Source organism: Castor canadensis, unplaced genomic scaffold (genome assembly GCF_047511655.1).
Source record: "Castor canadensis unplaced genomic scaffold, mCasCan1.hap1v2 HAP1_SCAFFOLD_229, whole genome shotgun sequence".
Taxonomy (NCBI): Eukaryota; Metazoa; Chordata; class Mammalia; order Rodentia; family Castoridae; genus Castor; species Castor canadensis.
This window is the reverse complement of record NW_027395400.1, coordinates 3,026-28,518: the sequence shown is the minus strand read 5'-3', so window position 1 is coordinate 28,518 and position 25,493 is coordinate 3,026. Positions and strand designations below refer to the sequence as shown.

Below are 25,493 nucleotides of genomic sequence, written 5' to 3'. Positions count from 1 at the left end.
AGCCATTCCTGTGTAGAACTCTAAGAGGGAGATATTCCGGCACTCCAGTCCTAACCAAGGAATTGCTGTTGTGTCCTTCTGAAGCTGGAACCACCATCTATCCCAAACCCATATGCACTCCTGGCCCTGAAACCATGGCCACTACAACTTTGACTGATTTCCATATCCTGGCTATGTAACCACACTGCATGCACCAATACCCCAAACACTGGAGCTTCTGCAGTTTTGATCTAGTATTTTTTCAAGCCCTGGAGTTTCAGTCACTCTGTGCATCACTGCATTGCTTTATGAGCAATGTGCATTTGACATTTGAGCCACAGGTATGGTGAGCCATTCCAATCTCTAAACCTCAGAGACACAATAGCTATTTTTATAGCTAATGTCCAGACCATGACTATGCAGCTGCACTGTATGTGCCTATACCTTAGATGCAGATCCACCACACTCATGGGTTAGTCTGCACCCTGGACCCTGGAGCTGCTGTGACTCTGTACATATGCTCCAGATGCCAGCTCTCCATCTGTTCCACAAGCACCTGCACTTCATACACTATTACCAGTATGGAAGTGGGGATATCTCTAGCACAAGCACAAGTGCTAGTATCAATCAGACCTCATAGTCTTCATCCTTCTATGTGAACCCATGTTTCAGATATTGGATCAATGGTTTAGTTCAAGGGTGTCATCCATCAGACACTGGTGCCACCACCAGCTTGAAGTATCTCACATGTCAAACCTGATGTGAAGAAGAATCTCCTTGGTCACCTCCTTGGTCACAACTTCCTCAGTGGAAGAAAAAGAAATCAAGTGTCCCTGCACCAATGACCACAACAGTCCTTGCTGCTTTAAGAATACATGCAACTTTAGCCACTGAAGATTGATCCTTACAATCTTCACCAGCACTGACCTTAACTGACAGAATTGTATGGAGATTATGCTGCAATAACCTTCAGCAAAGCCAGAACTTCTATACCCTACCCAGTCAGAACCTCCACACTCACCCATAGAACTAGGTCTTTTTTCCACCAAAACCACTCTTTAAAGTCTGGAAGAGATGACTGCTCCATCAAGGCACATAAATCAACATAAAGCAATAATAATAATAATAAAAACCAAGATACAACATTTTCAAAAGAACACATTAATTTTTTAGTAACTACTCCCCTCAAAATTGAGGCCTTTTAACTGACTAACAAAGAATTTAAAATAATCATTTTAGCTGGGTACCAATGGCTCACATCTGTAACCCTAGCTACCTGGAAAGCAGAGATCAGGAGGATCGCCATTCGAAGCCAACCTGGGCAAATAGATCGTGAGACCTTGTCTCGAAAAAACCCATTACAAGAAAGGGCTGTTGGAGTATCTCAAGTAGAGCACCTGTCTGGCAATCATGAGGCCCTGAGGTCAAACCCCCGTACCACCAAACAAAAAGAATAAAATAATTGTTTTAACGAAGCTCAGTGGATTTCAAGAGAACACAGATAATACAAAGATTTCAGGGAAATAATGCATGAACAAAATGAGAAAATTCACAGAGAAATTGAAATCATAATACAGAACCAAGCAGAAATTCTGAAGCTGAATAATACAATGAAAGAAATGAAAAAATGCAATAGAATATATCACCAACAGAACTGATAGAGAAGAATTTGTGAATTCAAAGGCAAATCATTTAGAAATGTATTTCTCTCTATCTCTAATACATTCAGAGTATAGTTAGAGGAGGAATAAAAGAATGAAAATGAATAAAGAAAAATCTATAGGACTTGTTAGACCATGAAGACAACCAAAATTTTCATAATAAATTTAAAAAGGAGAAGAACAAAAAGGATAAAAAGCTTATTTAAAGACATAATGGCTAAAAGCTTCCTGAATCTAGGAGAAGTCTTAATATCCAGGTACAGGAAGCTCAAAGGTCTAAAATAAAGTTGAATCTAGAAAAGTCTACTCAAGAACATATTATAATCACATTTTTAGATATCAAGACAAAGATTCTTGAAAATGAGAAAAAAAGATCCTTGAAGGAACCCATGTATGGCTATCAGCGTATTAATCAACAAAAATTATAAAGATCAGGGGTAGAATGATATTTTCAAAGTGCTGAAAGGAAAAACTGCTAACCAGCAATGTTGTATACTTCAGAAATGAAGGCAAGATAGAGACTTTCCAAAACAAACCAAAGCTAAAGGAATTCATGGCCACTAGACCTGTCTTACAAGAAATGCTAAAGAGAATTCTTCAAGCTGAAACAAAAAGACACTAATTGGTAATATGAAAACATATGAAAGTATAAAATTCACTGGTAAAGGTACAGTCAATTTCATAACATTCTAGTACTCTAAAGGTTATATGAAAATCATTTAATAGTATAAAGGTTCAGAAAATATTAAAAGTATAACATTTTGTAAATGAGTATACAATATAAAAGATGCAAATTATGACTTCAAAAATATAAGATATGTTGGTCACAGTGGTGCGCAGTGGGACATGCCTATAATCCCAGCACTTGGAGGCTGAGGTAGAAGGATCATGAGTTTGAGGCCAGCCTGGACACATAGTGAGACCCTATCTAAAAAAGAGTAACATAAGATGTAGGAGACAGGTAGGTAAAAGGAGTTTTTGAGTGTGATCAGTTAGTTGCTGTTAGCTTAAAACAGCCTATTATAACTATATTTTATGTAAGCCTCATGGTTACCACAAATCAAAAATTTACAACACATGCAGACAAAGAGAAAGGAATCAAAACATACTATTACAGAAAATTGCCTCATTACAAGGAAGACAGCAAGTGAGGAAGAATGGAAAAAAAGAACTCTAAATCAATCAGAAAACAGTTCAAGGGCAGCAATAAATCCCTACCCATCAATAATTACCTTAGTTGCAAATAGATTAAATTCTCCAATCAAAAAGCATAGACTGCCTGAATGGATTTTTAAAAATCCCCAATATTCAACTATATCCAATCTTCAAGGGACTCACATCAGATTTAAGGATATACATAGACTGAAAGTAAATGAATGGAAAAAAGTATCCCATATATTTTAACATCTGAATTTTGGTGGCCCACAAATATTGAATCTTTAAAATGATGACTTTCATGTCATGTGATTTCTATCTCAATTTTAGAATAAAAGGGAATAAATTATGGATACATGATACAATATGGATGAACCTAGAAAACATTATATTAGAGAAGTTAGAGAAGCCAGACATAAAAACCAAGCAGTTTATGATTTTACGCATACAAAATGTTCAGAATAGGTAAATCTATAGACACAGAAAATAGATTGATGGAGCTGGGGAGTGAGGCAAGAATAGGAAGTGACTGCAAATGGCTATGGGCTTTCTTTTTGTAATAATGACTTTTTGTTGTTTTTGGAGACAGGATCTTGCCATGCAACCCAGGTTGACCTGGAACTCATGATCCTCCTGCCTCTATCTCCTTAGTGCTGGGATTATAATTGTGTGCCGCCACATCCAGTTTATGATGAAATGTTTTAATATTGATTTGGTCATTGTTGCGCACTTCTGTGAACATATTAGAAACCACTGAATTATACTCTTTGTATAGCTGAATTTTATGGCATGTGAACTGTATTTCAATAAAGTATTTAAAATGAGGTAAGGCAATGGCAAATTGAGTTAGACCATGTGGACAATTTAAAGGGCTTTGACACTTATTGAGATCGAGATGGTAAAGTTATAAAAGTGACTTATATTTTTTCATTTTTATTAGGATATATTCATGTATGGGGGGATTCATTGTGACAATTCGTGTGCTTAGAAAAGATTGTAGAGGTGCCAGGGCAGAAGCAGGGAATGAGAAATTCTTAAATAACCCAGGTGAGAGATTATGCTGACCATGCTGTGAAAAATGGAGATGTGGGAAGGAACAAGATACTAGATATATTTCTGAAGATATATTTTGAAGATAGACTAGATGGGCAATTATATGTGGGATTTGTGCAAAAGAATTTTGACCCAAACAATTGGAGGAATAGTATTGCCATTAGCTGAGATGGAGAAGACTAAGAGTAGAATAAGTCTGGACAGAGATTAGGGTTGATTTTAGCATGTTAAATTTGTGATGCTTATTTGTCTTCCTACTCTCTACCTAGAGAATAGACATATAGGGTACGAAGTTTAGAAGAAAGGTCTTACCTGGAAGTATCAATTTGGGTATCACCAGTATTTATGTTTATATGTACGTACAAATGGTCCCTGATTTTTGATGGTGTGATTTAGGAATTTTCGACTTTCCAATAGTGTGAAAGCATACCCATACAACCACTCTGTGTTTCAATTTCAGCATAATACTCAATAAGCTACATGAGCTATTCAACACGTTATTTTAAAATAGGCTTTGTGAAGTGGTAGAGTGCTTGCCTAACAAGTGCAAGGCCCTTAGTTCAACCCCCACTACCTCCAAAAAATCATTTTCAGAGTCAAAAGACTATTAAGAAAACATGATAGGAGTTCCTGGTTCTGAAAGGAAAAGAACACCTGTGAAAGGCCAATTTTCTGTAGAAGATGAAGTGTTGAGAATTATTGCTATAGGCCAGATGCAAATCTAGTAGCAAAAGGGGCTGCCTGGGAAGAAGCAAGAGCTCAGTGCATGAGGGAACTGGAATAACAAAAGAGCTGGACGAAAAATTTGATCAAAAGTAGGCTGAAAATTACATAAGGTCTTCATCTGGAAATTCTGCTCTGGCAACAACCCAAGTGTAAACTTATCCAGACAAGGGGTGGGAGGACACACCAGCAGCTTCATAGATCCAGACATCTCATTAAATGAACTGTGGAAGCAAAACAAAAGAAAGACATCATCTGCAGTTCACAGTTAGACAACAAAAAGAACAATTTGCTCTACTAGGATGTTATTGAAGAACAGGAGTCACAGATGGTGGAATTTTGTAGTGAAAATAAGGGAAAATCAAAGGCGTTAGAAAGGCAGAACCATATGTGTAGCATACTGCAGCATAAGATAGATGAATGTAAAGACCTTCAGTAAAGAAGAGTAGCTTAGTGAGAAACATGGCTTAGTCATAATCCCCAGTGACACTCCTAAATCATTAACCACTGGTTGGAACCATTACTGTTGTGTCTCAGGAAACTGCTTGCCTTGGAGTCAGCAGAAGGGCCACTAGATGATGTAAAGCTATGCAAACATGCTGGTGAAAAGGAAGAGCTACTATCACAGCTTAGAAAAGTGAAGCTGCAGTTAGAAAAAGAACAGCAGAACTCCAGTCCTAGGGGGACTGTAGAAAGACTCAGACTTGCAGTTCATCAAAATGCAAAGAGATGTTGTTAGACAGATTGGAGAAGAGCAACTTAAGCTTTTTGAAAAAAAGAGAAGAACAGGGTATAACCACTTTGGTCAACTTCAGGGACAGGTGTAGCATTACAAAGCTGCTGTTGGGAAAGCTAAGAAAGTTAAAGAACTGAAAACAAAAGAACAGGAAGCTACAAGGAGAGTTATGAATGGCACTAGACAAGATTGAGGAGATGGAGATGACCATCAACCACCTGGTCAAGTGGCTGGAAAAGATGAAGGCTAATTGAACGGTGATTCTGGCCCAGCAATACCCTGACCTCCCTCTGACCTAGGTGCTGCTCCTTGGGGCCCTGCCCAGAGGGACTGATGCTTTTTGTCCATTGATATAAACCCTTTCAGTGGTATTTGAGTTTTGTCATTAATATAGCCGTATTTGTATTTTATTTATTATTTTTTGGTGGGACTGGTGTTTGAACTCCAGGCTTCATGCTTTCAAAACAGGTGCTCTACCACTTTAACCACACCTCTAACTGTATTTTATAATTTATGAGAGAATGAAATAGTTTCAAATCTTCATGAATAAGCACTTTGTTTCTTATTTATAATTTGATGCAAGACTAAAAACTGGTTCATGCTGCTTTTATTTTTTAATATCTATAATTTTAGAATTGAGTTTACTCAACTTTTCCTCCCAACTGCCTCAATGACTGGACACCCCAAGGCCTCATCACAGGTTCTAGAGGACAGCAATTTTATGAGTATGCACAGAGACATTTGCTGGAGGCCTTAGAAAACACAGGTGTTCTCTCTACAGTGCCATTTAGATTCTAGCACTCAAAAGGAATTTACTTTTTATATCAGACAGCATTTATATTTTCTGAGCAAACAAGTTCACAGGTGGAGAATCCATGTTATACTCAAATTTATATGTTTGGAGGAAAAATCCTTTTTGTAAAATATTTACATTTATTTAAGAAAATGTTAGAAAAAGATATGGAGAGTGTGTTTAAAATTTGCTTTATTGCATAGATCAGGGAATTCCAAGGTATAAAACTGTTAAAATAAGAGTAAGGTTCTTATTCTTCGATATTAACTCTGCTGCATCTTGTTAAGAAGGCAGCTATGCTCACCACTATACCACCAATGCATACTTGTCAGATATTTGATCTGCTGCTTATTTGTTGGATGAACCCTCAGACAAGCCCAAAGAGGGAGAGAGAGGCAGGGCAAGCAGATAGGAAATGCACCTGAAGTTTCTAGTAAACATATTTTTCCACATCCCTCCCCCAACTAGAAAGAAAACAGGACTTGAAAAGATATTGCACTCCCATGCTCCCTCCAGCACTATTCACAATAGCCAAGACATGGGAACAACCTAAATGTCTGTTAACAGTTGAATGGCTAAAGAAAACTAGCTATAGACATACAATGGAATATTATTCAGCTTTAAAATAGAAGAAAATACTGCTATTTGTGCTGACTTGGATGAAAACTTATGCCAAGTGAAATAAAATAAAATAAATAAAAATAATAAAGTAAATTTGTTTACATAAGTTAAGAATTTACTTGTTCATCTACAACTTTATCTTGTTAAAATGCTAATTCTCTCTAAATTGATATCCATTTAATGTAAAACCTATCAAAATTCTAGGGTTCTTTTAAATTTCAAAAAATGACAAGTTAGTTATAAATTATATATGGAAATGCAAAAGACTCAGAATAGTCAAAATATTTTGAAAAAAGAAGAATGATTGAGGACTTTCACTTCTCAATAAAAAATTAATATTAAGCTATGGTAATCAAGACAGTATGGTACTGTCATAAGGACGGACATACAGATTAACAAAACCCCAAAATAGATCCTATATTTATGGTTATGGAGAGTTTGAGGACTGCAGGACTGATTAAAAGAGAAAAATGGGACAACACAATGGCAATAGTCCACAACAAGTTTTATTGGATAGGGCTTCGACAGGGTTTTATGAGAGAGTAAATTCCTCACCATAGAAGTCCTTCCACAAACAACATCACAGGGCTAGATCTGGAAGGCGAATGGGCAAGGGAAGTGTAGGGAGAGAGGTGAACCAGAGTGGTAGCTTATATGTATAGATAATGTCCTTCAGCAGCAAGATGAAAAAGATTCTGGGTGAGCAGTGCTTTGGGATCTCTTAAGACTGTAAGTTTGTCTTGTCTATGGCTAGCAGATGCTGCAAAGAGTTTTGTGTGGCAACAAGCAGGCTCTAGAAATGCCAACAATATACTTATTTTGACTATAATTAAAACATTTGGATGTGTAAGAATTTGAGTTTGATGCCAACACACTTTGACTTAACAGTTCTAGTTGGTAGCAAGGAAGTAAACAACTTGGGGACTGATATACAGATATATTGCAGTCAACTAGTTTTATGATATAGGTGCCAAGGCAATTCATCAAAGAAAGGAGAGCCATTAACAAATGGGCTGGGACAAATGGACATCTGCATGGCAGAAAGTTAATAAGGCTATTAACTCACACCATACACAAAAATTAACTCAAAACCTAAACTTAAGAGCTAAAACTGCAAAAATGCTTAGGAAAAGCAGGAGGAAGTCTTCAGTGCCTTAGGTTATATGGAGATTTCTTGTTTATGGCACCAAACATGGTCCATTAAACAATGATAGTTTTAAAAAAGGAATGCAAGATACTGGTGGAAAATATTGCAAATATAAAGGACTTTTATATTCAGCATATGCTACTCAGGAGAAAGAGATCAGGAGGATCGTGGTTCAGAGCTAGCCCAGGCAAATAGTTTGTGAGACTCTATCTCAAAACTACCCAACACAGAAAAGGGCCAGCTCAATGGTTCAAGTGGTAGAGTGCCTTCCCAGTACTGCCTCGGCCCTAAAAAAAAGATAAATCAATTTAAATCTGAACAAGCGATTTACTTTCCATATCTATATGTCTCAAAATATGTAAGTGGCTAATGAGCACAATAAAAGATAGTCATTGGGGTTGCAAATTACACCTCATGGGATAAAATTTGAAAGACTTGCACACAAATGTTCATTGCAGCATAATTCATGGTAGCCAAAGCTAGAAACATTTTATGTATATATCAACTGGTGAAAAATTAAACATACTATGGTGTATCCATATGCTTAAATACTATTCAGCATGAAAGAGGAACCAAATATGATAATGTTGTGGCATAGATGAATCTCAGAAACCTTGCTTTCAGTGAGAGAAATCAGATGCAACAAGACTGCATATCATGTCACATGATTCCATTTGTATGAAAAACACAGAAAAGGCAGAACTATAAAGACAGAAAGTAGATTAGTGGTGCCAATAGCAGGACAGGAGGTATAAGAGGAATTAACAGTAATTGTTCATGAAGGAAGATCCTGGGATGGTGAACACGTTCTAAACCTAATCCATGGTGGTGATTGTACAACTTGGTAAATTTCTTTCCTTTTTTTAATTTTTTGATGGTATGGGAGTTTGAACTCAGTGCTTCACACTTGCTAGGGAGATGATCTGCCACTTGAGGCACTCCACCAACCCCTTACAACTTGGTAATTTTAATTTTAAAAATCATTGATTTGTGTACTTTATAAGGGTATATAACATGTTGCATAAAATATGTCCCAATGGACTTATTTTTAACATAAATAAAGGTGACAAAGAACATTTGTAGTATACCTAAACTAGAAATTGCTGAGTCTTAGAGGAGGCAAGTGTTTACATTTAATAGATACTGCCAAATAGTTTTTCAAAATTTTTATGCCAATTTATACTCCCAGTAGCAATATCTGAGAGTCCCAGCTGGGCGTGGTGGTGCATGCCTGTAATACCAGATACTAGGAATGCAGAGATCTGGAGGATCGCAGTTCATGGTCAGCTCAGGCAAAAACTTAATGAGACTCCCTCCCCAAATCACAAGTCAGGCATGGTGCTTCATGCCTGTAATCCAAGCTATACAGGAGGCATAGGTAGGAGGATTGTGGTCAGAGGCCAGCCCTGGACAAAAATGTGAGACCCTATTTTAAAAAATAACTAAAGCAAAAAGGACTGTGGGTGTGGCTCAATTGGTAGAAGGCTTGCTAAGCAAGCTCAAAACCCTGAGTTCAAAACCCCGGTACCCAGTTTCTGCCGGGAAAGGAGGGAGTAGAGGGGAAGGAGGAGGGGGTGGGGGGGAGAGGGAGGGGGTGAGGGGAAAAGGGTAGAAATGGCCCAAACATTGTATGCACATATGAATAAAGGAAAAAAAATGTACCATAAGCACACACACACCATACACTCATATAAATATATATTATATATATATAATATATATATATATAAATATATATTATATATATATATTATATATATATATATGAGTCCTAATTTCTCTACATCTTTGCCAAATTTGGAATTATTAAACTTTTTATTTAATTTTTATTTTTATCTTTATTACACTAGGATGGAATCCAGGGCCTTGTACATGCTAGGCAAGGGTTCTACCACTTGGTCCAATGCTCCCAGTCCCTTTGTTTCTATTTTATTTTTGAGTTAGGGTCTCACTAACTTTTGCCCAGGCTGGCCTTGAACTCGTGATCCTCCTGCCTCTGCCTCTTGAGCTGCTATGATTATAGGCACTACAGGTTTTTGCTACCATGTGTGGCTTGGAATTACTAAACTTATTAATTTTAGCCATTGACATTTCTCTTTACATAGAAATAACTTATTTGTAAATATGTGTGTTTATGTGTATAGTTCTCATTTTATAGTATTGTGTATTCTTTGTTGTTTCTCTCAACACTTTTATAATGGTAAAATATACATGGAAAGTACCATTTCAGCTATTTTTAAACTACCAGTTCAAGGGCATTACAGTATACCCATATTGCTTTGACCAACATCGCGATCTATTTCCAGAGTATTTTCATTTTCCTGAACTGAAACCTCTGCTCCTAACCTCTAGCAACCACAATTCTACTTTCTGTCTCTATGAATTTGACTGCTCTAGGAATCTTGAATAAGTGTAATCACATAATATTTTTTCTTTTGTGTCTGACTTATTTCACTTAGTATAATAGTTTCAAGGTTCATTCATTGTTGTAGCATGTGTCTGAATTTAATTCCTTTTTACGGTTGCATAGTACTCTATTTCCACCATGACCACTAGTACACACATTACACACACACACACACACACACACACACATTTTGTTCACCTATCAGTGAACATTTGGGCTGGTTCCAACTTTTTACTTCTGTGAATGATGGGCATGGGTGCACAAATATCTGAGACCTGACTTTGACTTTTTGAATTTACACCCAGAAGTGGAATTGATAGATATTGGTAACATTTTGAGGAACTGCCATACTGCTTTCCACTGTCCATATCCTCATTTGTTATTTTCTGCATTTTTTTAGCCATTCAAATGGGTGTGAAATAGTATGTAGTTGTGGGTTTTTATTTGTACTTCCATAATTAGTGATAGTGATCATTTTTTCATGACCTATTGGCCACTTGTTTCTCTTCTTTAGCAAAATCTCTGGTTAAGCCTTGCCCCTGTTTGAATTGATGGATTTTGGGGGAAGTGAAGGGGAAAGTGTGGTTACCAGGGCTTTGTGCTTGCTAGGCAGTTGCTCTGCCACTTAAGCCAAGGTTCCAGGCCTGAACTGCTGTTTTGATTGTTGTTGTTCTTGTTTGAGTTACTGATTTGTAGGATCCTTTATATATTCCAGATATTAATCTCCTATCACATGCATGATTTGCAAGTGATTTTCCTATACTGTTGGTGGCCTTTTAATTTTTTTTTGATAGTAATAGTGTTCTTTGATGCACAAAGTTTTTAACTTTGAAGAAGTCATATTCGAAAACTAGAGATAACTATATTTTTCTTTGTTGCCTATGCTTTTGGTGTCCTCATGTCTTTCTTGTTTTATGTGATGAGACATCCTTCTTCCTGTGGTCCCTGTGACTGCATGAATGACTGAGGAATCTTCAGCCTTAAAAGTAAATGAAGATAACTTCTCTTTGTCCTTTTTAATACTTTAGTTTAAACTCCACAATATTTTTAAATAACAATGGGGTTTACTTTAAAATCATATTCTTGAAGAATATTTAAGGACATTGGGATATGCTAATAAGAAAAAGCTTAGGAATGAGTTTATCCCAGTTTTATTTTTAAAACCCTTTGGCCAAAAGAGAAACATATGTTTAAACAATTAGAAATAAAAAGATCACAAGGTCCACATTGGTGCTCTAAGGGTTTTGAGATTACTAGTTATTTCTCTTATATCCTAAAATGTCCCTATTTTCCAATTTTCTACAATGAACATGTACAGTACTTACTACCAGAAAACTACAAGGAATGTTGAAACTACAAAAGCAGAGAAGGAAAACTGAGTGTATGGGATACATAACTATGGACCTTCCAGACTGAGAAATGAGCCTGAAAATTGAATTTTGTAAAGGCTGTAGTGGTATGCAGTACATAGAAATAAAATAAGTTGAAAAATGTGCATACAAACTGACAGAATCTGGAAATAAATACAACACTCTGTAAACTATATCTCTGTGGTACTAACACAATTCAAACTGTTCTTTAAATCTGAAAAACAATAACAGACACTTAAAAAATTTTAAATATGTTCAATTAATCAGTGTATGAAATATAAACAAAGTAAACAGACCAACCTATATCTATGCAGAGGAAACGGGCACACACAGTATTTCATCCTATGAATAATTTATCGTATATTTAACCATCTCTTAATGCTGAGATTTAGATTATTTCCAATAAGCTTGAAAATGTCAAGGAAATGCTATGATTATTAAAAAGAAATATGACTTTACATTCTGGGTTTTCTTTTTAAAATTCCTACTGTCTTTTCAAGCAACTATCAATAAAGAGGAAGTGGAAAGTCAGTTTAGGACGGGGGTTATTGATAAGCCAAGTGACTGGTTTATTCTCCTGTGAGTTCACTAGTTATGTAGGTAGATACACTATAATTATTAGCACTTCACCTTCACCTGTGCCTCACCAGCTCCTTCCCCCATGGGAAATGTTAGGAGAATTTTCCAATTAAAAATCTTACACCTTGTTGAAAATACAGAAAAACAGAATGTAGTATATTTAAATCACTGGCAGTAACTTCACCCCAAGCCCACCAATGCTAATTTTTTTTTTTTGGAAAGAGAAGAAAACAGACCTTTATTTTCACTGACCTATAACTGAAACGTAAAATTTTCTTCAATTTGCTTGTAGGCAACAAACCATAATATTACTAGCCACGATTCTTCACCTGTAGAAATCAGAGTTATTTACCTTCTAGGATCTCTTCGTAAGTTAGTCTACCACCCACCTCTCTTCTCTCCAGAACCCTAGGATAAAACCAAAGGGATAGATTTAGGATGGGTGGGTGCCTTGTCTTCGCCCATTCTCTGACAATTTAATTACTATTTTCCTTTAGCAGTTTTGAAATTATAAAACTATAAGGTCAGCTGAAATTTGAAGGAATATTAAACACTAGGTTTTGTAGAAACCTCCGCAGGGAGGTGGGGTGGTTGGATGGCTGGGAGGAGGATGAATCAGCCATATTAGAGAAGGTGAGCAGACTCGGAAACTTGATAGATCTCATAATTTACTGGCTCAGCGTTTGTCAATCACTGCAGCCCGGCAAATGAGATTAGAGCAGAGTTATGGGAGGGAAGAGGGTGATGCAGTAAGCTCCATGCACCTAAAAAATTTAGCTCAGAGTCTGCTGCGTAATCATATGCCGCACCGTTTTTGTTTGTCTGTCGTTCCCCCCACCCCGCCCCCCGCTCTGGCTGCTGCAGCTGCTTGTGAGGAGGTCTGCCCCTGCGACTCGACTCTGCAGTGCTTGGCCGCCTCCTTCAGGACCCATCACCGCAGCCATCGCTGTCCTCTGCTCCCCGGCCCAGGCCGCCGCCTCAGCAGCCTCAGCACCGCTGTTCACCCCCCTTGCAGCCCACCATCGCTGCCACCACTGCTCCTTCTGTTTGTGCCCGGCCACCGTTGCATTTGCATCTGACATTTCGGTGAGTGTTCTCCTGCGGGAGACAGGTCTGCTGATCTCGGTGCTAGCCAGTTTAGGCGTTCACAATCTTTTCAATAATGGCCGAGTTAGCCGAGCACAAGAAACGGTCAGAATCCAATCCAGAAGAGATTGACAGCCAGAAAATGACGGAGGGAACCGGGGACCCTCACGAGCTCAGAGATGGTGCCGCCTCTGGACCCGGAGATGATGGGGAGCGCGGTGAAGAAGCCGCCGCCGCCGGGCTCCGGGAAGAAGCAGGAAAAGGTGAAGATGGTGCTGCAGGGTCCAGGAAAGAAGGGGGAAAGGGTAAAGGTGCTGATAAGGACTTAGAACCAGATCGTCCGAAAGGGCTTATGGGTTATCTCTTAGATACAGACTTTGTTGAAAGTCTCCCTGTAAAAGTTAAGTACCGTGTGTTAGCCCTTAAAAAGCTTCAAACTAGAGCAGCCAATTTAGAATCCAAATTCCTGAGGGAATTTCATGACATCGAAAGAAAGTTTGCTGAAATGTATCAACCCTTACTGGAAAAAAGACGTGAAATCATCAATGCAATCTATGAACCTACAGAAGAGGAATGTGAATATAAATCAGACGCTGAGGACTATAAGGATGAGGAAATGGATGGGGAGGAAGAGATGAATGGTAGGGAGGAGGGTATGGTACATGAGTATGTAGATGAAGATGATGCTTATGAGGACTATTATTATGATTATGCCATTGAGGAGGAGGAGGAGGAGGAAGGTGAAGGCGCTGCAGGCACGGGAAGAGAAGAGAATAAAGAGGACCCTAAGGGAATTCCGGACTTTTGGCTGACTGTTTTAAAAAACGTTGCCACACTCACTCCTTTGATTAAGAAATGTGATGAGCCTATTTTAAAGCTCCTGACAGACATTAAAGTCAAGCTTTCCGAACCTGGCGAGCCTCTCAGTTTCACATTGGAATTTCACTTCAAACCCAATGAATATTTCAAAAATGAGCTGTTGACAAAAACCTACGTGCTGAAGTCAAAGCTAGGATATTATGATCCCCATCCCTATAGGGGATCTGCAATTGAGTATTCCACAGGCTGTGAAATAGATTGGAATGAAGGAAAGAATGTCACTTTGAAAACCATGAAGAAGAAGCAGAAGCATCGGACCTGGGGAACAATCCGAACTGTGACAGAAGATTTTCCCAAGGATTCATTCTTCAATTTCTTCTCTCCTCATGGAATCAACTTAAATGGAGGGGATGAAAATGATGATTTTTTGCTTGGTCACAATTTACGTACTTACATAATTCCAAGATCAGTATTATTCTTTTCAGGTGATGCACTTGAATCTCAGCAGGAGGGGGTAGTTAGAGAAGTTAATGATACAACTTATGACAAAATTATTTATGATAATTGGATGGCTGCAATAGAGGAGGTTAAAGCCTGTTGCAAAAACCCAGAGGCATTGGTAGAAGATATTGATCGCTAAAGCAGAGTGGCCCTGAAATTAACTGCCCTACATCAATTACTCCAGATGTAAGACATTAATGACGGTCTTGTGTTCTGTATTTTTCTTATCGCATCAATTAAAACATATGTCTCAGAAATACATATATATATAATATATAAAAGTTTGAATTCTAATTTTAACCTTGCATTTTAGTAGCAGAATGTTTTAAGACATGTAGAATGTGGTAAATGATTTAAGACATTAATGTAGCATGCTGCAGTTTAACACTCCTAAAATCCGTTTGTCATGTAGCTATTAATCTGTGGCTGTGAACATTATCAGAAATGCTAAATGAGATCAATATTTCTTTGGAAAGAAAATCTTGGAAACCAACCCAAGACTTTTTGCTGGTTTTTTGTATTTTTGTTTTCTTAGTCCTTTAGCTAGTGAGTTTAATTTTGTTGTGCCTGCTTCACATGCAGTAGAAATACAGTAGAATTTAAAACTTGAATGCTGAAGAAGAGATAGGCACATGTTTGAGAACTTCAGGTAAAACTACATTTATTGTTAGTAACAGCTTGTGCACAGGCTCTTGCATTTTATGTGACTGTGATAAATAATAAAACTTAGTTGTATTGAGATTAGTGTTCATCAGTGAAGTGTTAGTCACAGTATTTTCAAAAGTTTGCAAATAATGTTCTGTATAATCGTGTAAGCTATGGTTAGTGTGTACAATTCTCTTTTTCTATAGTATATTGAGTCATTCATTGAAAGTGAGCAGTTTACCAGTTTGAAAAGATATTTCATATTCCTTCACTGTAAAATAAAATGAATAAAAATTTCAGGGCATTTCATGTTTTAAAATTGGTCTTATTATGAAAGTAATATGTTCATGGGAGGGCTTCTGCAAAATATTAAAATATATACATTAATTAAAACCAAAACCCATATGAGAACTTCACCAAAGATAAGCACTATTGATGCTTTGACTTAGTTTTTAGTTACTTTTGTATGTGTTTATACATGTATGCAAATTTACCAGCACTACACTAAGATGTATAAGAAAGAATATGTTTAATTATTTATAACTGATCTAATATTAATCTCAAGTTGACTTTCATGCCACAAGGTTACAGGGAAATTTTCAAAAACCTCAATTTTAATCAATCCAGTAAATTCACTGCTATTTAATAATGTAAGTACTTTATAAATAACAAGTTCCTGTGTGACAGTCTATATTTCATCTTACCTACCTTTCCACAATGTCATCTGCATGATAAGGGCATACATAACTTTATGACATTGGAAGGAGGCACTGACTGGGAACAATGGGATGTGGTTGGTCAGACTTTGTCCCAGAGGTGAAATTTGCTTTCCTCAACTGTGAAAACTCAGAAGTTTGGTTTCTCCCTTTGGCAAACTCTGTGAAGGTCACATCTATCCCCCTAGGGAACTTCCTGGTGCCTTCCATACCAAGTGGGAGCTGAGAGTGGTTAGGAAATGCTTATTCTGTCTCATTATTTCTGCCTATCACTCTTCTATCCCAGATGGTTGTGATGTGATCTCACAGAATTATAAACCAAGTGGAACAAAAGTTCTGCTTGTGACTTATTCTTCCACCACTGAACATGCCTCCTTCTTCATATTTTGACCTAGAGGTAAACTTACAAACTGCCTGTGTTTCTTATTTCTGTCTCATCTCTCTACAGTCAGCAGGGAAAGAACGTATAAACTTTTTCTTTCTTGTTCCTGTGTAGAAAGTACCCTCCTCAATGTCAAATCATTCTCCCAGAAATGATGGTAGATGTTCAATTGTTTTTGGGGTGGTGGGGACTGCCATAGTTGGCAAGATATAGAAAAAGTCAAGTTACCTAAACAGGAGTATAGTTTGTAAATACAGATATTTTCATCACCATTGATCTTGACCTCTGAAATTTCTGACTGCCCCCAAATTCCTTCCACAAAAAATTAGGCCCCTTTTAGTTGTGGCTACTATTATTATGCATTTAAAAAATGAAAAACATGGGTGTATCTTTCCACCTATTTCACAGAGGCCACCCAGATATCTTGCAACCCCTCCTGTCCATGCGCTGCAGTGGCAAAGGTGCTTCTTCTGTACTTACTCAGCAGGCCAGGACCTGTTTGCTGTAGCTCTTGTGTCAATGGCCTCCAGCCAAAAGCAGGCACACCTATGGTTAAACAAGCTTTTATTATTCCTTGTTGCAGTGAGGGAAAACACATCAGGGAGGACCACAGTATGTATCAGTAAGTGGGGATTATTGCAGAACTTGGCCTTTGGTTGTGTGATTTAGAGGAATGCCTTAAAAAGTGAAGATGTGCACTAGATTGGATGCTGACAGGAAATCAGGGCAGTTTTATTATTAGTAGCTCAATAAATCTATCCATAGGGAGGGAAGACTAGAACAAAGATAAAGCTGGAATTGATAAAGAAGTTGTAGCCACTCATTTAAACTCATATGGGGGTTGTTTAGTATGTGGATGGCACAGTGACCTTGTTTTTGTCTGTGCTTAGACAAAATTAAGTGGTCTTTCTTTGTCTCATTTTATTATACTCCTAGAGTAACCTTGTCTGTGGTTGGTACTCTATGGAATGGTTTATGTTCAATAGGAGAATAATGCGGCCTAGCCATGAGTACCAGGTCAGCTTCCTGATGTTAGGGGCTGCTTTTTATTTCCTTTCTCTTACACCTCTTCTCAAGGAAAGAATTTGAGGCTCTCAGTTCTCCCATAGCTTATGCTGGAATGGAGGTTCATTTGATTTAACTTTAGACTAGTGTAAGGGTCCTTTATGGCTGGAAGATAAGCCACCAGCCTCATGCCACCAGACAGCACACTTTACTAGGGTTTAGGACTCAAGTGTGACCCCAAAAATGCAATACTTTAATTTTCCTTATATTTTTCTTTTATTTTGGGGGCTGGAGGTATGGCTCAAGTGGTTGAGTACTTGCCTAGCAAGCATAAGGCCCTGAATTCAAATCCTAGCACTGCAAAAAAAGTGAATTTTTCACATGGTCCTGGAAGGATTATTGAGGTAATTATTGGGCCTTGCTAGAATTTTGGCATTTCTAGGGAATATTGTGAAATACATAAATATAATAAAATTCAATTTTTGGAAACATAATAATACTGTAAATTGTAATATTTAGGAGTATATAGTAGAGTGTTTAGTCTTTAAAGTCTGTCTGCCAAAATTCCAGTCCCAACTCTGTAATTTATTAGTTGGATGATCTTCTGCAAGTTATTTCAGATTTCATATCTGTAAAAATACTGTGATACCTGTGCATTTACCTCATAAGGTTACTATGAAGGCCAGGCACTGGTAGATCACACATGTAATCCTAGCTACTTAAGAGGCAGAGATCAGAAGGATCACACTTCAAAACCAGCCCAGGCAAATAGTTCACGAGGCCTTATCTTGAAACTACCCAATGCAAAAAAGGGCTGGCAGAGTGGTTCAAGTAGTAGAGTGCCTGTCTAGCAAGTGTGAAGCACTGGGTTCAAAACCCAGTACCACTAAAAAAAATTACTACGAAGAAACCGTTTATATAAAGTGCTAAGAACTTATGCATGGTACATAAATGCTATATGGGTGTATCTATCATTATTAAGTTTATAAATACTCAAAACTGTATACAGTAGGGTGCAGTAGATTCTTATTAAGTTATTAAGAATTATTCCTCTAATATGTTTTTAATTTCAGTAAAATTGAAAGTTCATACTTTGTATTTCAATAGCAGAATCTCCAAGATATCTGCAAGTATTGAGAAGGAGTGGTACTTAAGTTACTCACAAGCCTGGCTCATAAAAAAGAAAATATAGAGAGTATGGTGCTACTTTCTCACTGCCAACTACACTCATTAGCCTTTTATTTGTGTATTCTTAAGCTCAATACTCATTACGGGCCATTTGCTCACCACCCAATAAATATATCATGATCCTCTTTTAAACTATTTGGAAACCAGAGAAAAACAGGAAATAAAGTCCCATGAAATTATATGTCATCCATAGGTATATAACAGATTTGAGTTTTCAGTTAACACACAGATATATGCAACATGAAGCTGACTATTACAAAGTAGAAAGTCTTTAAAAATTTTTTTATTATCATACTGAGGCACATTGTGACATTTACAAAAGTGCTCACAGTCTATCTTAGCTAAATTCACCCCCTCACATTGTCCCCTGCCCCACTCCTGGAATAGTTTCAACAGATCTCATTTTTCCATTTTCATACATGAGTACATAATATTTTCACCACATTCACCCTCCTACACCCTTTCCTTATATCCTCCCAAAAGTCTTTTAAAATGTAACTTTAAGTAGAACATCATTCTGAGATGTATTTTCTTCAATTTATTTACCAAATAATACAATTTTAAAAGTAAAAGAGAAAATAATGTTCAAAACAAAGCAATCTCTGCCATTTAAAAGATACTCACTACAGCCTGGGGGAATGGTGGAGGGCTTGCCTAGCAAATGCAAGACCCTGGGTTCAATCCCCAGTATGGGGAAATGCTTACAAATGATCCATTTGTTGACCTATTCTCTGTGTTTTAAGACAATAAAAACTCTGGAGGTCATGCACACAGTGTGTAACCTGCTTCTCCACATATTTCTTATTCACACAACCTCCACACCTCCACACTCCCACTGACTCCGCACATGCGTGTGTGTGTGTGTGTGTGTGTGTGTGTATGTACATGAGCAAGAGTGATGAAGCATGAAGTAAGATGGGAGTGCATGAGGAGGGGGGTAGTCACTCATCATAAAGGACCCCATCCCTCTTAAAACATCCCTCTGTGAGTGTGTACTTATATACCTAAGGGGACTGGATGGAGAGAAGAGGTTAAATCCTCCCAGAGGCCGCTTTCTCTAGCTTAACTAGTCAGATCTTTGGCTTGAGAGCACCAGAAAGTGTACCCAGGTTGGTGTGCTCATGAAGCAGTCAAAAGGAATGGGTGAATCATCGGTCAGGCCCAGTTACTTTATGAAATCATGTTCTGTGTGTAAGGGTACATGTGCATGTGGTCTGTGGTGGGTGAAAAGAATGGAAATCCCTGTCGAGGCATACAGGTATAGGGTGCCTTAAGTAGCTTTGCAGAAAGCTGGGAGTAAGTGTGAAAATTCACCCACATTTAAGTCTAGGTCTTCTAGATTGCCCACTAAAGCAACTATATAGAGTGTAAGAAAGGATAGGTGGCAGTATAGAGGGAGGGTGCTAACCTAGTTAACACTGCTCTGACAGATAACCAGAGGAAACAAAAAATCAAGTGGATGGAGAAAGGAGAGTCCTGGATATGGGAAATCTGGGAGGTTTTGGATGAGTTCGGCCTTGGGGTGAACAAGTAACTGTACAATAAATATTCTTTTGGTACCTTGGTCCTGGGCAGATTTGGGACTCGGGTGTATATAAATTCAAGTATGTACATGCACACAAGAAGTGGTGTGTATAGGGCTAGAGGCATGACTCAAGTGGTAGAGCACCTAGCCAGCAAGCTCAAGGCCCAGAGTTTAAATCCCAGTACTATCAATTGCTTTTTAAAAGAAGTGGTGCATATCAACAGTGCATTACTGGTTCTGACACCCTCTGAGCACTTCCATGTCCATCCTAGTGTAGGTGTATATGGGAGAAGGAATAGATAATCTGTTATCTGTCAGTTTACTACCTCTGTAGAGAATTTACCTGTTAATTTAAACCTCATACCAAATATTCTGCATCCCAACCAAATGTAACACTTGACCATGGGTGGAAAAAGCTGTCTAAGCATTCTTATTTTGTAAAATTAGTGCTGAAGTTACAATATCACAAGGCAATTTAGTGAAAATAGTAAAATACATTTTTATTAAATTTTGTATTTCGCACACACACACAGTCTGAATGACCCAGAGTACAAGGAGTTCTTAGATTCCTAGCAGGTGAAACCAGTATCAATGAGTGCTTTCTCATTTAACATTCGTCCATCGGCTGTCCAGGTGAGCAAAAGTGTTAAAAAGTGCTTTGGAGATGTGTGCATGCTCACATTTCTGTGTATGTGCTTGTTTTACTGCAGAACATACCAGTAAGAAGTAGAAATAATGTTTGGCCAATACTGTTTGCTGTCCAAAATATCACCTAGAGTTTGCCAGGAAAGGATAAGGAAAAGGAAAAGGGTATGGATAAGGAAAGATTGAGTGATTTGTGATGAGTTCCTTTCCCCACTATAACTGGGTACTCTTCATCTTATAGCTTAGAGGAATTGAGAAGGTTTTCCTTGGTAATGCCATGTTCAAGCATTAAACTTTTATACTCTTAGTACAAATCAGCATGGTCTTTGTAGAACATTTCAGCACTTAAGTGAGTTTGGACAGGGATTTTCCAACTTCATTCTTTTGCATACAGATATCAAATTTTTCTGGCTATAGTCATTGAAAAGACTGTCTTTTTCCCATTGAGTGGTCATGGCTTCCTTGTCAAAACTCATTTGACCATATATGAAAAGGTATATTTCTCAGCTCTAATATTCCAGTGGCCTGTAAGTCTGTCTTTAGGCCAGCTGCCTATTGTTTTGTTTACTATAACTTTGTAATGACTTTTGAAATCAATAAGTGTGAACCCTTCACATTTGTTCTTTTAAAGCTTATTTGAGATACTTGAGGTAGTTGAGATTTAATGTGAAATTTGAGATGGTGTTTTCTATTTCTGCAAAAACATCCATGATAGTTGGATAGAGATTGCATTGATTTAGTAGATAACCTAAGGCAGTATTGTCATCGTAACAATATTGATTCTTCCAATTCACCAACATGGGGTGTTCTTTCCACTTATGACTTGTTCAATTTCAGCAAGATTTTGTAGTTTACAATGTATAAGTTTCTTGCCTCTTTGGTTAAGTTTATTCTCAAATACTTAATTATTTTTTATACTATTATAAATTGAATTGTGTTGAACACTTGAATTAAACTGAACAAACTTTTTGTTCATTTCCTTTTTCAATCACTCATTGTTAGTTCATGATAATTCAACTGGTTTGTATTTAATTTTTTTGGGGTACTGGGGTTTTAACTTAGGGCCTCACACTTGCTAGGCATGTGCTCTACCACTTGAGCAACTTTACTAGGCCCTGTATGTCATTTTTTTATAATGGAACTTTACTGAATTTAGTTACTAATTCTATATTATTTTTGTGTAATCTATAGAAGTTTATACATATAAGATTATATTATTTATGAAAGAAAAGTTTACTTCTTCTGTTCTAATATAGATGTCTTTAATTTTAGTTTCTTGCCTAATTAGTCTAGCTAAAACTCCGATATTATGTATGTTGAATTAAGGTGATGAAAGTGGACATCCTTCCTGATGTTAAAAGGAAAAGCTTATAGTCTCTCAGCATTGAACATAATGTTAGTGTAGAGTTTTCATTACACCCTTAATATTTTTACAGGTAGTTTATAGCCTACTTTATTGAATTTTTTTATTATGAAAATGTGTTGAATTTTGTCAAAGACTTTCTGCATCTACCAAGATGATAATGTGATTTGTGCTTCATTGTTTATGTGGTGTATTATATTGATTGATCTTCATATGTTCCACCATCCATGTATTACAGGAATGAATCTCACTTGGTCATGATATATAATCCTTTTAATGACTGCTGAATTCAGTTTGCCAATACTGATAAAGATGTTTACATCAATATTCTTAAGGGATACTGGTCTGAAGTTATCTTATAGGCTCTATGTTGCTTTGGTGTCCGGGTAAAGTTGCCCTCATAAAATCAGATGGGAAATGTTCCTTCCTCTTCAGTTTTTTTAAGACAGGGTCTCATTATGAGGTCCAGTCTGGCCTCAAACTCATGATCCTCCTGCTTCGGCCTCCTGAGTGCCAGTATTACAAGCATGCACCACTAGCTGGCACTCTTCTTTATTTTTAGAAATTTTCTTCTTTACATGTTTGGTAGTACAAAGTGACGATATCTCAACCCAGGCTTTTTGGCATTGAGAGGATTTTGATTATTGATTCAATCTCCTTACTAGTTACAGGTCTTCAGATTTTCTATTTCCTCATGATTCTACTTTAGCAGGTTGTATGATTCTAGGAATTTTTCCATTTCATCCAAGTTATCCAGTTTGTTGGTGTACAGTTGTTGCACCAATACAGCACTCTGTCCCTGTCTCTCTCTCTCCCCTCCCCTCTGTCTCTCTCTTTCTCTCTCTTAACTTCCTTCTTGTATACTTTCCCTCTCATATGTGACCTCCCTTTAGTGTGACCTGTTTTCCATAGTCCTGCTGTATTTGTATCAAGTCTATATTCCACATATGAGGGAGAACATGTGATTTTTTGCCTTCTGAGCCTGGCTAACTTCGCTTAAGATGATGTTCTCCAGTTCCATCCATTTACCTGCAAATGACAAAATTTCATTCTTCTTTGTTGCTGAATAAAATTCCATTGTATATAAATACCACATTTTCTTAATACATTCATCATTAGTGGCGCATCTTGGCTGTTTCCATAGCTTAGCTATTGTGAATAATGCTGCAATAAATATGGGTGTGCAGGTGCCTTCATTTGTAACCTGACATATTCCTTTGGGTATATCCTTAGGAGTGGAATTGCTACAGCAATATTTTAAGATAACAATCATGACTGATAGGATTATACCAGGATCACCAGAGTTTGGGGGGGAGAGGGAGGGGGCGGAGTGGGTGGTAAGGGAGGGGGTGGGGGCAGTGGGGAGAAATGAACCAATCCTTGTATGCACATATGAATAATAAAAGAAAAATGAAAAAAAAAAAGGAAAAATTTCTCTTTAACATTGTCTTATTTGAGGTTTTCCTGAAAGTAGAGCCAGACAAAGACGAAAATGCAGGTGGTTTATGTGGAAGTTATTTCCATGGACATGATTAAAGGAACAGAGAGAGGAAGACAGGAAAGGTGGAAAAATATATACATCAATATGAGGTATGTAACTGAGACTACCTCTGTGAGCAACAGGTCTCAGTTACGTTGAAATTTCCAAAGTGTACAGAATGCCTGCTAGAGCTTTCCACTAAATGAGAAGATGCAAAATCCATTGTTATTTGTTCCTTATTAGTTAAGGATTACTCTTGGGGATAATAATCTCACATCTTTAGTACATGGAGCATTTATTTCCATGCTATTGGAGAAGGACTGAGAAGGAAAGAGAAAGATCTATCACACTCTTAAGGTTAGATTCTACAAGAACAAGATTGAGTCTGATCACAGGTGAAATTGTCCACTGATGCTGCAGGTTAAATCAGATGTAGGATGAAAAGATACAATGTGGAGAATGAGAGTCAAGTGTAGTGTTACAGTGTAGTTGTCCCAGAGTTACTATGGCCTCAAATCATCTTAATAATTGTTTTAAAACTATACTTGACTTTCATTATTAGTACCCAAGAGTGATTGTGTTTTTTTTTACTATGGAATCAACTAGAAATTAAAATAGAGAATTCAACCTTTGCTCAAGATATATAATCACTATAGAATCATCCAGGTAACAGAGACCCAAGTTGCTTCTCCTGTTCTTGAATTTGCTATTCCTGGATCATCTTAGATTATTACATTAATTCTCCATTTTAATATACTTATGTAGATGATGTTGAAATACTTTAGTTCTCATTCTTTTCTCCCTTTAGCTAAGAAACATGTCAGAGAAATGTGTTTATTAGGTTTTCAAAATGACAGTGAGAGAAGAGCTGCAAGAATTTCCACATTTTTCTTCTCTAGAGGCACCCTATCACATTCCCTTTATAATTTCAGATTTTAAGTTGACATATAATTTATTATACAGTGAGGCATGATACTCAAATACAGTAAACATAATGTATGCTGCTCTTTGTGGTTTCAATGAATGCATCCTTAGTGAACCTTTCAAAGTGTACTTTCAGTGTGGTGGTGCAATAGTGCACCATGCTGTCTTTTCTCTTGTCATTGCTTCTGGTTCATACATTCTGGGGTATGAAATTGTTCATGGTTGATGCTTTCAAAGAAGCATGGTTTATTGATTCAACAGAGCATTCCTGCTGCATATTCACACTAGCCTTTAACATATGTATATTTGTGCACGTGTCTGAATACATGTGTGTGTGCATGTGTGTGTGTGAATGTTTATAAAATAAAGCATCTTGTCTATGGATTTTAAAAATAGAAGCTAGTGATAGAACTTTCTAAAAATAAAAAAAAACTGTCTTAAATTTACCTACTTTTCACCAATTATCTCTTTAATGACTTAATCTTTTATAATTTTACATTGTGACTTTTTCTGATAACAGGCATATACAGGGAGGGAGTTCAAAAAACTAAACTCCCCAAAAATTAATGACACAATAAAGAAATGGGCAACTGAATTAAACAGAACCTTTTCAAAAGAAGAATTGCAAATCAGTAAAAAACATGAAAAAATGCTCACCGTTCTTGACCATAAAGGAAATGCAAATCAAAACTATACTAACATTTCATCTCACCCCTTTTAGAATTGCTACCATCAAGAACACCACCACCACCAAATGTTGGCAAGGATACAGAAAAAGGAACCCTCAAGCATGACTGGTGGGAATGTAACCTAGCACAACCACTTTGGAAAACAATATGAAGCTTCTGAAAAAAAGTGAACATAGATCAGCCATATGATCCAGCAATACCACTCCTAGGGATGTACTGCCAAGAAATGTGACTCAGCTTACTACAAGGGCACCTGCACACATGTTTATTGCAGCACTATTCACAATAGTCAAGCTATGGA

The 25,493-nt window shown here is 37.2% G+C and overlaps 1 protein-coding gene and 1 pseudogene across 1 annotated transcript; both read left to right on the top strand.

The window, feature by feature from the left end:
• Positions 1-4,465: 4,465 nt before the first annotated feature.
• Positions 4,466-5,606, top strand: LOC109679766 (leucine-rich repeat flightless-interacting protein 2 pseudogene; annotated as a pseudogene).
• Positions 5,607-13,303: 7,697 nt separating this feature from the next.
• On the top strand, positions 13,304-15,579 carry LOC109679767 (nucleosome assembly protein 1-like 2). Its single transcript, XM_020154846.2, has one exon. The coding sequence runs from the start codon at positions 13,387-13,389 to the stop codon at positions 14,767-14,769; it is 1,383 nt and encodes a 460-aa protein (XP_020010435.2). The 5' UTR covers positions 13,304-13,386; the 3' UTR covers positions 14,770-15,579.
• Positions 15,580-25,493: the final 9,914 nt, after the last annotated feature.

Coding starts and splice junctions, on each gene's coding strand:
- LOC109679767 (XM_020154846.2), top strand. CDS start 13,387: ATGGCCGAGTTAGCCGAGCACAAGAAACGGTCAGAATCCAATCCAGAA.